Source organism: Bufo gargarizans, chromosome 7 (genome assembly GCF_014858855.1).
Source record: "Bufo gargarizans isolate SCDJY-AF-19 chromosome 7, ASM1485885v1, whole genome shotgun sequence".
Classification (NCBI taxonomy): Eukaryota; Metazoa; Chordata; class Amphibia; order Anura; family Bufonidae; genus Bufo; species Bufo gargarizans.
The window spans coordinates 148454751-148473424 of NC_058086.1; the positions used below are offsets into that span (position 1 = coordinate 148454751).

Consider the following 18674-nt stretch of genomic DNA (forward strand, 5'->3'; position numbering starts at 1 on the left):
GACCAGCCCACTCCTTGCAAGAGTGGAGAAACGGGGTGGTCAGACCTTTTCCTGCCAACTGTTTGCCATACATACCTCTTTTGTTGGAATATACGGCCTAAACATAAAATACATAACAAACAATATATACTAATAACAATTGCAGATTCCCCCAGGGCCGGGGTTCTACACATACAGATAGGAGCCACATGTGATATATACAGGTCCTTCTAAAAAAATTAGCATATTGTGATAAAGTTCATTATTTTCTGTAATGTACTGATAAACATTAGACTTTCATATATTTTAGATTCATTACACACCAACTGAAGTAGTTCAAGCCTTTTATTGTTTTAATATTGATGATTTTGGCATACAGCTCATGAAAACCCAAATTTCCTATCTCAAAAAAATAGCATATTTCATCCGACCAATAAAGGAAGAGTGTTTTTAATACAAAAAAAGTCAACCTTCAAATAATTATGTTCAGTTCTGCACTCAATACTTGGTCGGGAATCCTTTTGCAGAAATGACTGCTTCAATGCGGCGTGGCATGGAGGCAATCAGCCTGTGGCACTGCTGAGGTGTTATGGAGGCCCAGGATGCTTCGATAGCGGCCTTAAGCTCATCCAGAGTGTTGGGTCTTGCGTCTCTCAACTTTCTCTTCCCAATATCCCACAGATTCTCTATGGGGTTCAGGTCAGGAGAGTTGGCAGGCCAACTGAGCACAGTAATACCATGGTCAGTAAACCATTTACCAGTGGTTTTGGCACTGTGAGCAGGTGCCAGGTCGTGCTGAAAAATGAAATCTTCATCTCCATAAAGCTTTTCAGCAGATGGAAGCATAAAGTGCTCCAAAATCTCCTGATAGCTAGCTGCATTGACCCTACCCTTTATAAAACACAGTGGACCAACACCAGCAGCTGACATGGCACCCCAGACCATCACTGACTGTGGGTACTTGACACTGGACTTCAGGCATTTTGGCATTTCCCTCTCCCCAGTCTTCCTCCAGACTCTGGCACCTTGATTTCCGAATGACATGCAACAGTCCAGTGCTGCTTCTCTGTAGCCCAGGTCAGGCGCTTCTGCCACTGTTTCTGGTTCAAAAGTTGCTTGACCTGGGGAATGCGGCACCTGTAGCCCATTTCCTGCACACGCCTGTACACGGTGGCTCTGGATGTTTCTACTCCAGACTCAGTCCACTGCTTCCGCAGGTCCCCCAAGGTCTGGAATCGGTCCTTCTCCACAATCTTCCTCAGGGTCCGGTCACCTCTTCTCGTTGTGCAGCGTTTTCTGCCACACTTTTTCCTTCCCACAGACTTCCCACTGAGGTGCCTTGATACAGCACTCTGGGAACAGCCTAATAGTTCAGAAATTTCTTTCTGTGTCTTACCCTCTTGCTTGAGGGTGTCAATGATGGCCTTCTGGACAGCAGTCAGGTCGGCAGTCTTACCCATGATTGCGGTTTTGAGTAATGAACCAGGCTGGGAGTTTTTAAAAGCCTCAGGAATCTTTTGCAGGTGTTTAAAGTTAATTAGTTGATTCAGATGATTAGGTTAATAGCTCGTTTAGAGAACCTTTTCATGATATGCTAATTTTATGAGATAGGAATTTTGGGTTTTCATGAGCTGTATGCCAAAATCATCAATATTAAAACAATAAAAGGCTTGAACTACTTCAGTTGGTGTGTAATGAATCTAAAATATATGAAAGTCTAATGTTTATCAGTACATTACAGAAAATAATGAACTTTATCACAATATGCTAATTTTTTTAGAAGGACCTGTATATAGTCCGTTCCCAGTGATCACAAGTTAATATTGTAACTTTAGGGACTACTCGTAGCAGGTTTAGATTGAACTGGGTATTACAAAGTATGTTTTTGGCAAATCACGGTAAAGGCATGACATCGTTATATATCGTCATTGTGCTGAACATAGTCACATCCGTGTCCCACATGATTTGCCTGAAGTAAGGATTATAGAGAAGAAGCTCCAGTTCCGGACACATGACATCAGGCTAATTATTCAATTTTCTCGGAAATTAGGATATGAAGGAAGGAAATGTAGATTTTCAAAATGAGATAATAAGGGTCTCAATTTATTGAGAAAAAAAATCTTTAGATAATTATAGAATTCAGTCTTGTTGAAGGGCAGGTAGTAAAGGAGGGGGGATCTATTACAGTAAAATGCCAGTGGGCATCTATTGTTTAAAAGGGGCTGTTTGGGATTTTAAGAAATTGTCTTAAGTAGTGATGAGCGAAGTACAAACCGGATTCCCAAAAAGTTGGGACACTATACAAATCGTGAATAAAAACTGAATGCAATGATGTGGAGGTGCCAACTTCTAATATTTTATTCAGAATAGAACATAAATCACGGAACAAAAGTTTAAACTGAGAAAATGTACCATTTTAAGGGAAAAATATGTTGAATCAGAATTTCATGGTGTCAACAAATCCCCAAAAAGTTCGGACAAGGCCATTTTCACCACTGTGTGACATCTCCCCTTCTTCTTACAACACTCACCAGACGTCTGGGGACCGAGGAGACCAGTTTCTCAAGTTTAGAAATAGGAATGCTCTCCCATTCTTGTCTAATACAGGCCTCTAACTGTTCAATCGTCTTGGGCCTTCTTTGTTGCACCTTCCTCTTTATGATGCACCAAATGTTCTCTATAGGTGAAAGATCTGGACTGCAGACTGGCCATTTCAGTACCCGGATCCTTCTCCTACGCAGCCATGATGTTGTGATTGATGCAGAATGTGGTCTGGCATTATCTTGTTGAAAAATGCAGGGTCTTCCCTGAAAGAGATGACGTCTGGATGGGATCATATGTTGTTCTAGAACCTGAATATATTTTTCTGCATTGATGTTGCCTTTCCAAACATGCAAGCTGCCCATGCCACACGCACTCATGCAACCCCATACCATCAGAGATGCAGGCTTCTGAACTGATCGTTGATAACAACTTGGGTTGTCCTTGTCCTCTTTGGTCCGGATGACACGGCGTCCCAGATTTCCAAAAAGAACTTTGAATCGTGACTCGTCTGACCACAGAACAGTCTTCCATTTTGCCACACTCCATTTTAAATGATCCCTGGCCCAGTGAAAACGCCTGAGCTTGTGGATCTTGCTTAGAAATGGCTTCTTCTTTGCACTGTAGAGTTTCAGCTGGCAACGGCGGATGGCACGGTGGATTGTGTTCACTGACAATGGTTTCTGGAAGTATTCCTGAGCCCATTCTGTGATTTCCTTTACAGTAGGATTCCTGTTTGTGGTGCAGTGTCGTTTAAGGGCCCGGAGATCACGGGCATCCAGTATGGTTTTACGGCCTTGACCCTTATGCACAGAGATTGTTCCAGATTCTCTGAATCTTCGGATGATGTTATGCACAGTTGATGATGATAGATGCAGTCTTTGCAATTTTTCGCTGGGTAACAACTTTCTGATATTGCTCCACTATCTTTCTGCGCAACATTGTGGGAATTGGTGATCCTCTACCCATCTTGGCTTCTGAGAGACACTGCCACTCTGAGAAGCTCTTTTTATACCCAATCATGTTGCCAATTGACCTAATTAGTGTTAATTGGTCTTCCAGCTCTTCGTTATGCTCAAATTTGCTTTTTCCAGCCTCTTATTGCTACTTGTCCCAACTTTATTGGGATTTGTTGACACCGTGAAATTTTTAATCAGCGTATTTTTCCTTTAAAATTATACATTTACTCGGATTAAGCGTTTGATCTGTCATCTACGTTCTATTACAAATAAAATATTGACATTTTCCATCTCCACATCATTGCATTCAGTTTTTATTCACAATTTGTTTAGTGTCCCAACTTTTTTGGAATCCGGTTTGTATTGAAAAATTCGATTCGGCTGCTTCTCGGAATTTTACAAAGAATTTGCTTTGTGATGTATTACTTTGACAGGAAAAGCATTTCTTTGTAAGTAGTGGGTGCAATGACAGGGAGCAGCGCCACTCCCCGTCATTGTACCCCTCAGATGCAATAATACAGTGTAAAATAAATAAAAAAAAATTATAAAAACATACTTACCCTCATCTTTTTGATCGTGAATAGAGCCGGCTGCCGCCATCTTGTTTGAAGATCGAGCTCTAAATCTCGCATGGCCCGTGATGATGTCAGACTTCGCCACGGGCCTCGGGATTTCATACAAGATCTTCAATCAAGATGGCTACGCTCAAACAGATAAGGTACGTATGATTTTTAAAAAAAATTACAGCCTTTCATTTAGCTACCACGAAGCATGAGGGAATTCGGCTTTGCGGGTATTGAATTATCCAACCCCAATAATGCCCCCACATACCCTCATACAGGTTATACTTACCCCACTCCCCATCACTGGTGTCGCTCCTAATGCCCCCACGGCCGCCGCTGCATCTCCCCGTCATGTGGATCAAAACATCCGTTGACCGGGGTGGCAGCCAATAGCAGACCACGATGGGGAAGAGCCTCCCTAGCCTGACCCGCGATGCAAGGAGATGCAGCGGTGGCTGTGCGGGCATCAGGAACGACGCAGGTGCTGGAGAGCAGGGTAAGTATAACCTGTATGAGGTGCAAGGGCATTTTGGGGGGGCATTGTAGTTTCTGGATAAATTGTTCCAGCACATGCATCATTCATGTGATCTATGTGGCTAGACCATGTCGTGTTTGCAGAGTGCTGCTGCATTGTCTCTTTGTTTCCTGTATGTGTCTAGCCATGGCAGCATGCACCTGTACATTGGGATGTGCTGACTGACCCCCCTTTTTTGCAGTTGTACTAGGCCATGTCCTGTCCACATACATATGTCTGTTCCACCATCCCACAAAAAAGACAGAACTTGTCCTATTCTGGTCCGGACAAGAAAGGTCATTTTTACAATAGTGTGGAACATGCTGAATGGGAAAGTACAGGATGCACATGGCTGGTATCCTTGCTTTGCGGACAGCAAAACAGATACAGTCATGTGCATGAGGCCTTAAGTGAATGTGAGCCCTTTGGTATGGCAGTATAAAAAAAACTGCAGAATTCTCAGTTGTAGGTATTGAGAGAAACTTGTAATTTATCATCAGGTCTCCTTAGTACATCGTTATGATAGTTCTTGCACTCTTGTGCTCCCATCTCATGCTAATGTGAGATGGGGAAACAGCTCTCCTTGTCTGAACACTGTTTGTGTGGATTACATTTAATTATCTGGACTGACATTCTGCTGTTTGGCCACAAGATGCCGCTGTTTCCTAAACACAGCTACAGACTGCTTATATTTCTATATTCATGAGAGGTGGGGTTACACAGAGCCTGGAGAGGAAGAGAAAGGAAGCAGCCATTTTAGAGGGAGGTGAGACTGAGGAACTGTGACCAGTGACCAGAGTGACCTCAGTGACCAGAGCAGCAGCTAAGTGAAGCTGAATGTGTCCAAGACCCTGATCCTATCCAGAGGAACGAGGATTGCTTTCAGGAATGCTGAGGAACAAAGCGACATACACTGTGGGACCGCATGCTTATTGGAGAGGCATTTGTTCTGTTCAGAGTCACCAGCGGAGACAGAGCAGCCCCGGGTCGGTAAGATCGTGCACGCACCTCATCACAGTGTTGGCGGCTAGAGACTGAGACCAGGCCTGTAGTTAGTTAGATAGGGTCTCTGTTTGTGTCAGGCCACAAGTGTTGCTATTGTTCATTGCAAGGACTCCATAATTTAAAGGGACATTTCACACCGGAGAGCTGATAAACTTCCCCACAAACTCAGGCTGGCGTCTTGCTCAGAAGGAATACTCAGGCACGTGCTACAACACCAGTTATGGGAGGGGAAATCCTGTAGAGCTTTGTAAGTTTGTAAGCTGTTGTGCTGCACCGCAGGCTAGCCCGCACCACGCACCCATACAGTTATTTTTGTAATAACAGGTAAGGTGTGGCAGTTTAGTTGTGCCCACCAGTAGGTAAATTACCACGCTTTCCTCCTGCATCCATCAGAGGGTGCCGCACTGTGCAGCACAATTTATTGTATGTTCCCAGCAGTTGTGGTTGTGTTCATTACCATGTTTACGTAAAATTCTGTTTTGGCAAAAGTTGGTGGTGGAGTTGTTTTCCTCGTTCGTGACTTCGCTGTATCCTGGGCAGCCCACCCTAGTACACGGCTTACACTAATAGTAGGAATCTATCAGCATCTATAATATAAAGAATTCTTACTGTCTTTTTATGTTGGCATTAAAGCCTCATTGTGTATGTCAGCAGACGTGAAAGGAACTAGAGGCAGTTTTTTCCATGTCATTAAAACGCATTGTAAATATATATCAATGCATACACTGTTCTGTAAATGGACATTGACATAAGGGCTGCAGCAATTTTAAGGCAAAGAAAAAGAAGAATAGAATTCAGAAACCTCATGAGAAAACAACCGGCCAAATTAATTACTGGATGTCTCTGTAAGCCCTCCTGCTAGAGGCAGCTGCTCTCCTTTTGATTGATGCACTCTCGCCACCATTCCTGGGTCGGCCACCCAAGCCATAAATTGCTGTGAAAATATCTGTAGTAAGATCTGCGGCATAATTTACATGATATTTCACCCTATGCATTGCAAGAGGTGATATCCGTGGTGACAATCCACCGCACAAATTGTCAGGCTGCACCACAGGTCAATTGGATTTTTCATGTAGTGTCTGGATGAAATTTGTTCAAATCTTATCCACATGTTTGCTGCTATAAAGCGCTGCATATTATGTGTCCATCATTCAATTGTAGAAAATCCAAATGATATACACTCTAAAGGTACGGTCATATGGTCAGGTTTCCTGATACAGTTTTGGAAGCCAAAATCAGAAGTAAAGAGGTTTCCCACGTAAGTATGATGACAAATATCTAGTGTATGCTAGGACATCAATATCAGATCCGTGGAGGTCCAACACCTGGCACGTCCCGGACAGTGGACAGAGCTTAAAGCATAGGGCTCCATAGATTGAGTAGTGGTCATGCTGGGGTACTGCATCTCAGCTTCCTTCTGCTTCCGACTCCATCCACTGTTTAGTTTCTGGTGCCTGTGGCTGCCCGAAACAAAGGACTGTGGGGGTGCCAGGTGTCAGATCCCCAGGATCTGATATTGATGACCCACCCTGAAGATAGTTCATCAATATCTAAGTGACCCCAAATACCCTTTAATTGAGTTTTTCCCAACTCAGTTTTTGGCAGGCAAACACAATGGGCAAAGGGCCTTGGTCCCTTTGTTGATCTGTAGATTTCCAAATTTAGGACCCATCATCAATAAGTCACAGCATATACTAATAATTTGTCTTGACTTCCAAATATGGAGATTTCTATATTTCTGTGGCCCTGAAAAGTAACAGTACTTTGGAAATAAGTTCTATGTTTTTGATCTATATTTCTGATATGTTTTTTCCCTGTGTTTTAAAATGCAACAAAATGTAAATTTGTTTTTGTATTTCTTTCATAATTGACAATAATTCAAAAGTAAATTAGAATAAATTGTGCATTTTCAAATCTGTGTCAAACATAACCGGAGGAGGTGTAATCTAGAGGTGCAGGGGGCTCCATGTCGAATAATGCTCAAAGTTCTGTTACCCGACTTTAGTCAGTCTGAGTTTGGGGAGGTCAGGAGTATGTTAGCTAGAGAAGCCACCTGCAGAGTGCTCAGTGTCAGATGTTACAGTCAGTGGTAAGTTATGTGGTGGGGCACTTCTATGACCCCTAAGGTTCAGGGCCCAGATACAGCTATGGTGACTGCGACCTCTGTAGCTATGCCACTGCGCCCATTAGCAATAGGCTGAATCAGAAGAGTGCACCCAGGGCATTTTAGACTACCATTTATGTTTCAGTTCTTAAAAGGATTCTCCCATGAAAAATAGTCCAAACTTTTTCACACCCACGCCTGTATCTATCTGAACATTTTTGCCTTTGGATGTACTTAAACATTTAGTATAGCCATTGAGTTATTTAATAAACTATATCTGTGCGCCACCTTTATTTCTCTGTCCACCTCGCTGAGGTGGTCGCACTTGCTCAGTTCCATCTTTCTACTGACACCAACTGTTAGATGCTGTGACAGTCACAGGGAGCTTCAGCAAAAAGGAAGTACTGAATTGTGAAAGGAAGAAACCTGCAGCACAAAGGATACATCCCCTGGGAAAGGACACCCCCCAAGCTCCCAGCTTGAAATAAATCTAGCAGAGCAACACATAGGGATAATTCTGGATTCTAGCTTTGTTAGAGGTTGTCATGTACTATATGATGTCTGATCTTCATTACCATAATAACCACTTTTACATTGGAAAGAATCTAGAATAAAATACAGTAGTCTGTAATCATCGGAGACAAACAAGTAGGAACCTCATTTCCTTTTTTATTCTATAGATCTCTTCTGGAGATAATTACAGCCATTCTGCTAATAACAATATCCCAAGCAATTGGTGTTTGATTAATTTCCTGAATATTATGCAGAATATCTCCAGGATGTGCTGTTCATGAAGAATAGGGATCATCTTGTGGGAAAATGTTGCACTTATACATCAGTTCCAGTCTATTCCCTCGCCAAGGATAATAAAATGCATACAAAGAATATGACGCTTGCCCCTGTTACCATGAAAACCACAAACCACAAACATTACCAATAAGAATATGACTTGTATACACTAATCCAGGACTGGGTCATAGATTCTGTTCCCTTTTTTTTCTTTTTTAAATGATTGACCTTTCTGCAAGAAGTGTCAGGGGTATAAAATCAAGGTTTAATATGCAGATCTAAAATGTTCCACATATTTACCATAGGAAGCGATTATAGAGTGGATTATAATATTATCTCATTACATATATATATATATATATATATATATATATATTTAATTAATCACATATTATTTTATATACAGTTGCAAGAAAAAGTATGTGAACCCTTTTGAATGATATGGATTTCTGCACAAATTGGTCATAAAATGTGATCTGATCTTCATCTAAGTCACAACAATAGACAATCACAGTCTGCTTAAACTAATAACACACATAGAATTAAATGTTACCATATTTTTATTGAACACACCATGTAAACATTCACAGTGCAGGTGGAAAAAGTATGTGAACCCCTAGACTAATGACATCTCCAAGAGCTAATTGGAGTGAGGTGTCAGTCAACTGGAGTCTAATCAATGAGATGAGATTGGAGGTGTTGGTTACAGCTGCCCTGCCCTATAAAAAACACACACCAGTTCTGGGTTTGCTTTTCACAAGAAGCATTGCCTGATATGAGTGATGCCTCACACAAAAGAGCTCTCAGAAGACCTACGATTAAGAATTGTTGACTTGCATAAAGCTGGAAAGGGTTATAAAAGTATCTGCAAAAGCCTTGCTGTTCATCAGTCCACTGTAAGACAAATTGTCTATAAATGGAGAAAGTTCAGCACTGCTGCTACTCTCCCTAGGAGTGGCTGTCCTGTAAAGATGACTGCAAGAGCACAGCGCAGACTGCTCAATGAGTTGAAAGAGAATCCTAGAGTGTCAGCTAAAGACTTACAAAAGTCTCTGACATATGCTAACATCCCTGTTAGCGAATCTACGATACGTAAAACACTAAACAAGAATGGATTTTATGGGAGGATGCCACAGAGGAAGCCACTGCTTTCCAAAAAAAAAACATTGCTGCATGTTTACAGTTTGCACAAGAGCACCTGGATGTTCCACAGCAGTACTGGCAAAATATTCTGTGGACAGATGAAACGAAAGTTGAGTTGTTTGGAAGAAAAAGAGGCATAGCACACCAACATCAAAACCTCATCCCAACTGTGAAGTATGGTGGTGGGGGCATCATGGTTTTGGGCTGGTTTGGGGCTGCTTTGCTGCATCAGGGCCTGGACGGATTGCTATCATCGAAGAAAAAATGAATTCCCAAGTTTATCAAGACATTTTGCCGGAGAACTTAAGGCCATCTGTCCACCAGCTGAAGCTCAACAGAAGATGGGTGTTGCAACAGGACAACGACCCAAAGCATAGAAGTAAATCAACAACAGAATGGCATAAACAGAAGAAAACACGGAAAACTCCTTCTGGAGTGGTCCAGTCAGAGTCCTGACCTCAACCCGATTGAGATGCTGTGGCATGACCTCAAGAAAGCAATTCACACCAGACATCCCAAGAAAATTGCTGAACTGAAACAGTTCTGTAAAGAGGAATGGTCAAGAATTACTCCTGACCGTTGTGCACGTCTGATCTGCAACTACAGGAAACGTTTGGTTGAAGTTATTGCTGCCAAAGGAGGTTCAACAGGTTATTAAATCCAAGGGTTCACATACTTTTTCCACCTGCACTGTGAATATTTACATGGTGTGTTCAATAAAAATATGGTAACATTTAATTCTTTGTGTGTTATTAGTTTAAGCAGACTGCGATTGTCTATTGTTGTGACTTAGGTGAAGATCAGATCACATTTTATGACCAATTTAGGCAGAAATCCATATCATTCTAAAGGGTTCACATACTTTTTCTTGCAACTGTATGTGTATATTATTTTTTATTAATTATATAAATATCTATATATATTAATGTATCATATGCAGACCTAAAATGTTTCACAAATTTACCTATTTACTTTAGGATGCTATTATAATAGAGTGTAATATTATCTCATAAATATATATATATATATATATATATATATATATGAACAATTGGGAATTGCACCCGGCATCATAGGAGTGCTGCTGTATATTTTTTCTTCATATATATATATATATATATATATATATATATATATATATATATACAGTAGTATATTTAATATATATATACAGTATGTATATATATATATATCGTACTATATATATACAGTGTGTATATATATTATGCATTTATATATAGTATATATTTTATATATATATGGTATTATACTTACAGTGTAATCTCTTTACCGCCCAATATTTAATATGTGCAAAAATAACTAATATGAATAGCTGAGTGTGTTTATCTGGTGTAGCCGAGCTGATTTTTGTTTGCCTCCTGATAAAGCTTCTGAAAAACAGGGAATGTGCATCGAGGGACAGGCATCATTGTCACTGTAGTGGGAGATTGAGCACTTATATCCAGGGATGTATATCTCCTATTGAATGATGTACTATTGAAGGAACAGTAGATTCTCCTGACAATATGTTATATATTTTGATCCAATGGCTGTGATAGCATTAGTGCTGTGATAGGATTCATTTCTTTAAGATTATAGGTAGTGTGGTCTATATATACTAGTATTATAGTATTATATATTATGATATTTATGATCTTTTATTGGCAGTGCTTTGAGATATGAGTGTAGCCATTTTCTATATTTTTCATTCCATAGCTGTGTGACATATGCAGTTCCTGAAAATGTTTTATGTTATGTAATATACACCCAGCATGGCCTGGTATGGTTGACAGGGTTAATCACCCCGTTCACCCCTTTCAGAAGGGGCAGGAAATAGCTGTTCCTACTTCCTGACTAGAGAGAGAGTAGACTAGAGTGAGTGTGTGACGAGGGAGGAAGCAAGTCCATGTGCTCCTTCTCCTTAGGCCTCAGAATCCAGAGACTAACAGATCTTTGTGAAAGTTACTGCTTCTGCTAAAGAAAGATAGAAAGAAAGGAGAACTTAATATCTGCATGGCAAGCATAAGAGTCAGCAAGATATACTGTGACTACAGCCAACCAGACTTTGCTGCATGTAAGGGATTACAGTTAAGACACCCATCACACTTAACCACATCCTGGCCAGATGTGCCTCTAAGACCTGTATCTGGTAGTAGACACTACAGCCACAATTGCCAGATTACAGTCAGCTGCCAGAGTGAGAGAGACTAGATGCATACCCAGAGTGCCATTATTTTGCCAGCCTTAATACCTTGCCATCTGGGAAAATATTTTTCACTATGTCCAGATTATTCTTCGATATACTACAACCCTTATTTTGCAGTTAGTAAAAATAGATACTTATTCATCTGCCTCTGGCCTGAGTTTTTGACTCCTATTACACCATATATTAGCCCTTGCACCTTGCACTATACACACTCTGCCTTGCACCCATCCCGACACCTAACATCATGGGCACCTCAGCTACCATCAGACAGTGATAGAATCAGGGTGTGCCCTGAGGAAAGAAGCGGTGCCCCCTTCTTGCACTGCGCTGGCTCTAGGAAGCATTGTTGTGTGTGGACAGCCACTGTGATTGACCATAAAAACCGGAGCCAATACCATTCCCATCCTCCAATCCGTCTCACGGGTCGCTGCACAAATACCTTTATATGGCATAATTATTGCTGGATCCCTCATTAGGGGTTGCCTTCTGTTCTGTGCAGCATATTATTTCAGTGTTGCCATTTTCAGCCACAGTTTTTCTTCTATGTTCAGCTGATATCTGATTTATCCTATGTGAGGGATTAGCTCTCTTTCGGGGGTCACTCTCACAATTAACTCCACAAACAGCCGGGTTACAGGGCCAATCTTGTGCTTTAATCTCGCTCCAGAAAAACATAAATAATACAAAACAAACACCTGCCCGGCTGGGCTCTAACTAAACATATGGTACAATCCCTGACTCACCTATACAGTGCTGTTCAGATACAGTGTCAGGTCGGGCTTCCTCAGCCAAGCGCATATCAGCCCCCCAGGCTGTAACACGTCAGTCCAGGCTATGTCCCAGCCTTGTGGTTTCTCAGCCTAGCCCGGCTGAAACCAGACACCCAGAGCCTCACCCGGCCTCTCTTTGCAACCACGACCCCGACTGACAGTCTGGGATGGGCTTTTACTCCCCAGTAATGATCCCAGGTGATTACACCTGGGGATCCCTCATGCTAGGGAAAACCTGCCCTGGAATGGGAGGGGTGGATTGGGAGATCTGACTACCAACCTAGCTCCCAATCCAAGTAAAATCCAGCCCTTAACTACTAAACAAAATAGCTCCAGCAACTGTGCCTTGCTGAAGCTAGCACCACTCTGGAACTTTACTTATCTTACCCAGTTGAGAAACCTGGGTGAGATATACCCCTCTTCCAGGATCCTTATTCACTTTAGCGTTCACATCACCACACCTATTATAATATACTACTATACTATATGTACCACAATACTACTAGATTGGTGCTAGAAAATCTAGTAATGCATTATTTTCAGTTTGGACATCATACCTCTGTTCTTATTGGAGGTATTGCAGTTATGAGATTCCATTTGTCCTTTGAGGTCATATATTGGTCTTCAGTTTTTATAATTATTATGTCCTATCATGATATCATATTGTGTAAGTTTTGATTGCAATAAAACTACAGGTAAATCCATTTTTCTGAATGTCCCTGTTAGCTAATACCAGTGGGAATAACTATGTTAAAGGAAACCTGTCACATCCTTTATGCTGCTTTCACTGAGGTCAGTGTTATATAGTGACAAACATGCATATTTCAAGGGAATCTGTTTTTCAATTATTATTATTATTATTTTTTTTTGAACAATAATTTTTATTAAGTTATTTTTTTACAGTAATGCGCATGCGCAGTCCTCTCCATCATGTTACAACAGCACAGCAGTCCGGACTGTGTATTTTAGTGGCACTTGAGAGCTGTCAGCGGAGGAACCGAGGGGAGCAGGAAAATAATAAATTGCAATATGGACTCCTTATCTGCAGTACTGCTCATCTATTACTTATGTGCTCATATTAAGTGGTTGCAGAGTACATAAGCTGAAAGTATATACCCGAGAAGAGTCATGGCCTGCCAGAGAGGAGTCAGGCTTATTCATGAATTCCCCCTCTCCCGCAGACGACTGGGAGTTCTCTGCCTAGCAGAACACTGTCAGTCATCAGCAGGTAGGCGGGGAGATCAGGAGCTCATGAATAAGCCGGACTCTTCCCTGGCAGCCTGTGACAGATTCTCTTTAACCACACTCTACTAGAGAACACTTACAGACTACAGCAAATATACAGCAGGTGCTAATATCACCTTGAAAGCAGTAAAGTTCAATCATATGAAGTAATACGGACATTTAATTCCTTTAATTAGTGTAAATACTACAGACAGACACAGATAGATAGCTAGGTAGATAGCTAGATAATGTATAGACAATAGATAGATAGATAGATAGATAGATAGAATAGTAGAGATTCAATAGATAGATAGATAGATAGATAGATAGAATAGTAGAGATTCAATAGATAGATAGATAGAATAGTAGAGATTCAATAGATAGATAGATAGATAGAATAGTAGAGATTCAATAGATAGATAGATTCAGTTGTAAGTGGCTCTTTAGGAGAAAGTCACTTTGGGCCTTACACTTTCCACTCTTACAGCATTACCCATGTTGCAATGGGTTTCTTCAAACCCAGTTAAAGGGCTTGTACAGGATTATTAAAACTTGGTTGCTTTCTTACAAAAACACTGCCTGTCCTGTCCACAGACGGTGTGTTGTATTGCAGCTCAGCCTCATTCACGTCAGTCAAGTCTAGCTGCAATACCAGACACAATCCATGGACAGGTGTGGTGGGGTTTCTGGAAGAAAGCAGCACGTTTTTCTAGCTCTGGATAACCATACATAGATAATATTAAAAAGATAGACAGTACATATGAAAAGCAAATGAAACACAAATATATTAATTAAAGGCATGCACAAATATATATGGACATTCTTTGCTGGTCTAATAAATGCAGACACCTAACCTGAGCACCACATGCCATCAAGTAACAGTGATCAAAAACATATGGAATATATCCAAATAACGCCCGTCACAGCCAGACTGCAAGGTATCAGCGCCTGGACGTTACTAAGAACCTTTCTAGTAGGGATTCAGGTTTTAAATCACTTGTATTAAACATAAAATATAATTTGAATTATTAAAAAATTTATTTGTTGAGGTTATACATAAGAAAATAAAAAATATATATACAGTATATATACATACCAGTATTGGAGCCGAAACGTTGTACCGCAAGGTTGATTAAAGACTAATTTTACTTCTTCAAGACCGGAGTGCCGTCCTTTTTCTGGATTCATTGATTGGGGTAAGAGGTCGATTCCCCTGGAACGTGCACCCATTTTTTCCATCTTTGTAGTCAGTGCCGCCATTTTTCGTATTTATATATATATATATATTTGTGTAATATATATTAGGCCCCTTTCACACGGGTGTTGCGGGAAAATGTGCGGGTGTGTTGCGGGAACACCCGCGATTTTTCCACGTGAGTGCAAAACATTGTCATGCATTTTGCACTCGCGTGAGAAAAATCGCGCATGTTTGGTACCTAAACCTGAACTTCTTCACTGAAGTTCAGGCTTGGGATCATTATTCTGTAGATTGTATTATTTTCCCTTATAACATGGTAATAAGGGAAAATAATAGCATTCTGAATACAGAATGCATAGTAAAATAGCGCTGGAGGGGTTAAAAATAAAATAAAAAATTAACTCACCTTAGTCCACTTGCTCGCGTAGCCGGCATCTCCTTCTGTCTTCATCTTAGCTTTGTGTAGCAACAAGGACCTTTGGTGATGTCACAGTCATCACATGATCCATCACCATGGTAAAAGATCATGTGATGGATCATGTGATGACTGTGACGTCACCAAAGGTCCTTGTTGCTACACAAAGCTAAGATGAAGACAGAAGCAGATGCCGGCTACACGAAAAAGTGGACTAAGGTGAGTTAAACTATTATTATTTTTTAACCCCTCCAGCGCTATTTTACTATGCATTCTGTATTCAGAATGCTATTATTTTCCCTTATAACCATGTTATAAGGGAAAATAATAATGATCGGGTCTCCATCCTGATCGTCTCCTAGCAACCGTGCGTGAAAATCGCACCGCATCCGCACTTGCTTGCGGATGCTTGCGATTTTCACGCAGCCCCATTCACTTCTATGGGGCCTGCGTTGCATGGATTATCGCAACGCAACGCACAAAGAGGATGCGTAAAAATCACCGCTTATGTGAACAGCCCCATTGAAATGAATGGGTCGGTATTCAGTGCGGGTGCAATGCGTTCAACTCACGCATCGCATCCGCGCGGAATACTCATCCGTGTGAAAGGGGCCTTAGTGTAAGGTATTGCCCTCTCTTAGTTGCTTGCTTTGCACATAAGTACTTGCAAATTAAATGTATGAAATTAAATGCATCAATCTGAAATCCATGATCATGTCCTTGTAGGAGACAGATTTAATAATTGCATTATTTTTTTGGGCAGGTCAACATTGATCACTTCACCAAAGCTGTGACCATGAAGAACTTGGTGGAACCATCACCCTCAAGTTTTGAACTGGCCCAGAAGAAGATCTTCGCTCTAATGGAGAAGGACTCTCTGCCCAGATTTATCCGCTCAGACATCTATCAGGAGCTAGTGAAGTAGCGGTGTGATGGAGCTGTGCAGGGCACCCCCAGCACACCTTGACTTTCACCCTCTGGTTTGCTGATCTGTTGTTTCTGCAGTTGCTTTTTCTAATGGGCTCTTTCAATTGACTGTTGTTGCCAATCTGTCCATTATTTCACAGATTAAAGAAAGCCTGCACAACTTCTGCTAGTTATAAATAGTACAAAAAAAATTATAAAAAGTTATCCCATTTAATTCATTTACCAAGTTCTTGATGATGTGAGAAGTAGTAGAAGAGCATATGGAATGCAATTATTGCGGTGGCTTGGTCCGTTCCATTTATCGCCCCACCTGCCCCTTGTGGTTTTGAGACAGCACTTTGCACAACAGATCATGGATTAGTAAAAGAAGCCACATGTAATACATCTAGGGGTGGGGGGTATTTTTAGTCAGAGCAGAAATTGATATCTACCACACAACTAAATTAGCAGAAAAATATCACAAAACAACTATTGGATTAGAGCCAAGGTTAACGCTAACTCATCAAGGCCTTGATCTGCATAGGAGTAGAGTGTTCCAGATGAATGCCCTCTTCATGCTGATCATGATTTATGGGGAGTACACCTTAAAGTCATCTCAAAGAACTTCTGTGTAGACCTCAAGTAAAGCCGGAGGAACGGAAGTTCTGATCTGGATGCCATTGAAAAGTAACCTATTTAACATACATAGGCACACTCCCTGCTAATTTGTGAGTCAAGACTGCTGACCATGAGGAATGGTTCAAGTTTCCAAACACTAAAGGCATAGTAATGCTTCCCTATAATATGACATTGACATATTACAGTAGACCTATTAATACAGCTTCTGAAAAATGTATTCACAATGCATGTACACGTCCTAGTGACCTGCAGAGACAGTCACAGTAAGTTATTTTCTGAAGGCAATACTTACCCTGTAGGATGGTACTCCCAGCTCCAGGATAAGTATTTGTGAAGGAGACATGTTGTAAGGTTCCGGGAATGGGGTGAAAAGCTTACAGAAAGGTATGATAAAGGGTAGTTTCAGAAGTACAGGGGAACCTAAATGATTTAATATGGAGATGAGAGCTCAGTAATGGTAACGGGGCCTTACGTGGTAAGGTGGCACTGAACGTTCCAGGTAATATACTGTAAATGAGGTTAGAGGGATGGCTACTCCATGCGGGTCAGTATGAATTTTTACATCTGGGACTGTAACATTTCAAAAAGAAAAAATACTAATTGCTTAGAGAGTACATTATCACTTTTTAGAAGTGGGTAATCTCTAGATAATGCAGTTTACTATTTTATTTGGCACCTAATTTCTTTCTCATAAGTAAAAATATAGTCCACATGACCATATGGCCTCCTAGCCTTGAGTGTGAGCAGGACATATCCCTAATATGATGTGTATATGTAAGAAGTAGGCCCCCCAAAAAATAAGCTATGGTTTTGCTAAAGCTAACAATAAATTAAAAAGTTTGTTCTATGTTGAGGTGTAAAGGTGACCATATACATTAGTCTAAAGCTGACCAAAATGGACAATTTCAACCAAAACGAACGTTCTTGGGTTAAAATTTAACAATGAACGATTGTTTTAGCCGACTGATGACAGACCGTTATCATTTGAAAAGAAGTCAGACATGTTTAATATTTTCATTTGTTACTTGTTTGTAGTTGACTAAAGATCTTTCTTTGAAATATGTCTGTGAAGGTTCTCATTTATCCAGGTCATGGTATATATCTGTAAAGAATAAATCAAGGCAACTGTACGTACTGTAGATTTCTTGAAAATGTTTCACTCGTTCTTCCAACAAGCTTTCTCAATTCTGAGTGATTGCACAAAAATTCTGGGAATAAATATGTAACTGACTCAGTGAAACGTTTTCAAGAAATCTACAGTACGTCCAGTTGCATTGATTTATTCTTTACAGATATATCTTTCTTTGAAAGAACGTTCCTAGAAAGGTCTTTCCTCAATCACCCAATTTGATCAACTGGCTGAGTCTGAGAACCAAATGTTCACCAGATGTTTGTTTAACTTTTGTTCCACCAGCAGTCAACTTCTATCTAATGTGTATGGCCACCTTAAAACCAGAGTTTGGTCCAGTAACCTGAGGCAATCATGACATTTTCCCATAGGCATCTCTATCTCTGTCCTGGCGGGAATGGTTTGATTGGTCAGAGTCGCCAACTCAATTCGTAGTGTCATCTCCTAAATCATTGAACTCAGTTGTACCATGTCCTGTTAAGTGTTAAACCTAGTTAGGTTTACACAAAGAGCAGCCTGTACATGAGGGACCCTTTCTGTAAGGCAGGAACGTGGGCTGAATAATTGCTTTACGTGTAACCTAGGATAGT

The 18674-nt window shown here is 40.8% G+C and overlaps 1 protein-coding gene across 1 annotated transcript in view; it reads left to right on the top strand.

Moving 5' to 3' along the window:
* Positions 1 to 16691, top strand: part of RGS5 (regulator of G protein signaling 5) — a 147148-nt gene extending 130457 nt beyond the window's left edge. Inside the window, exon 5 of the mRNA XM_044301736.1 lies at positions 16174 to 16691. Coding sequence (XP_044157671.1) covers positions 16174 to 16335 — 162 coding nt within the window. The 3' untranslated portion in view covers positions 16336 to 16691. The remainder of the gene's footprint in view (positions 1 to 16173) is intronic.
* The last annotated feature ends 1983 nt before the right edge of the window (positions 16692 to 18674 follow it).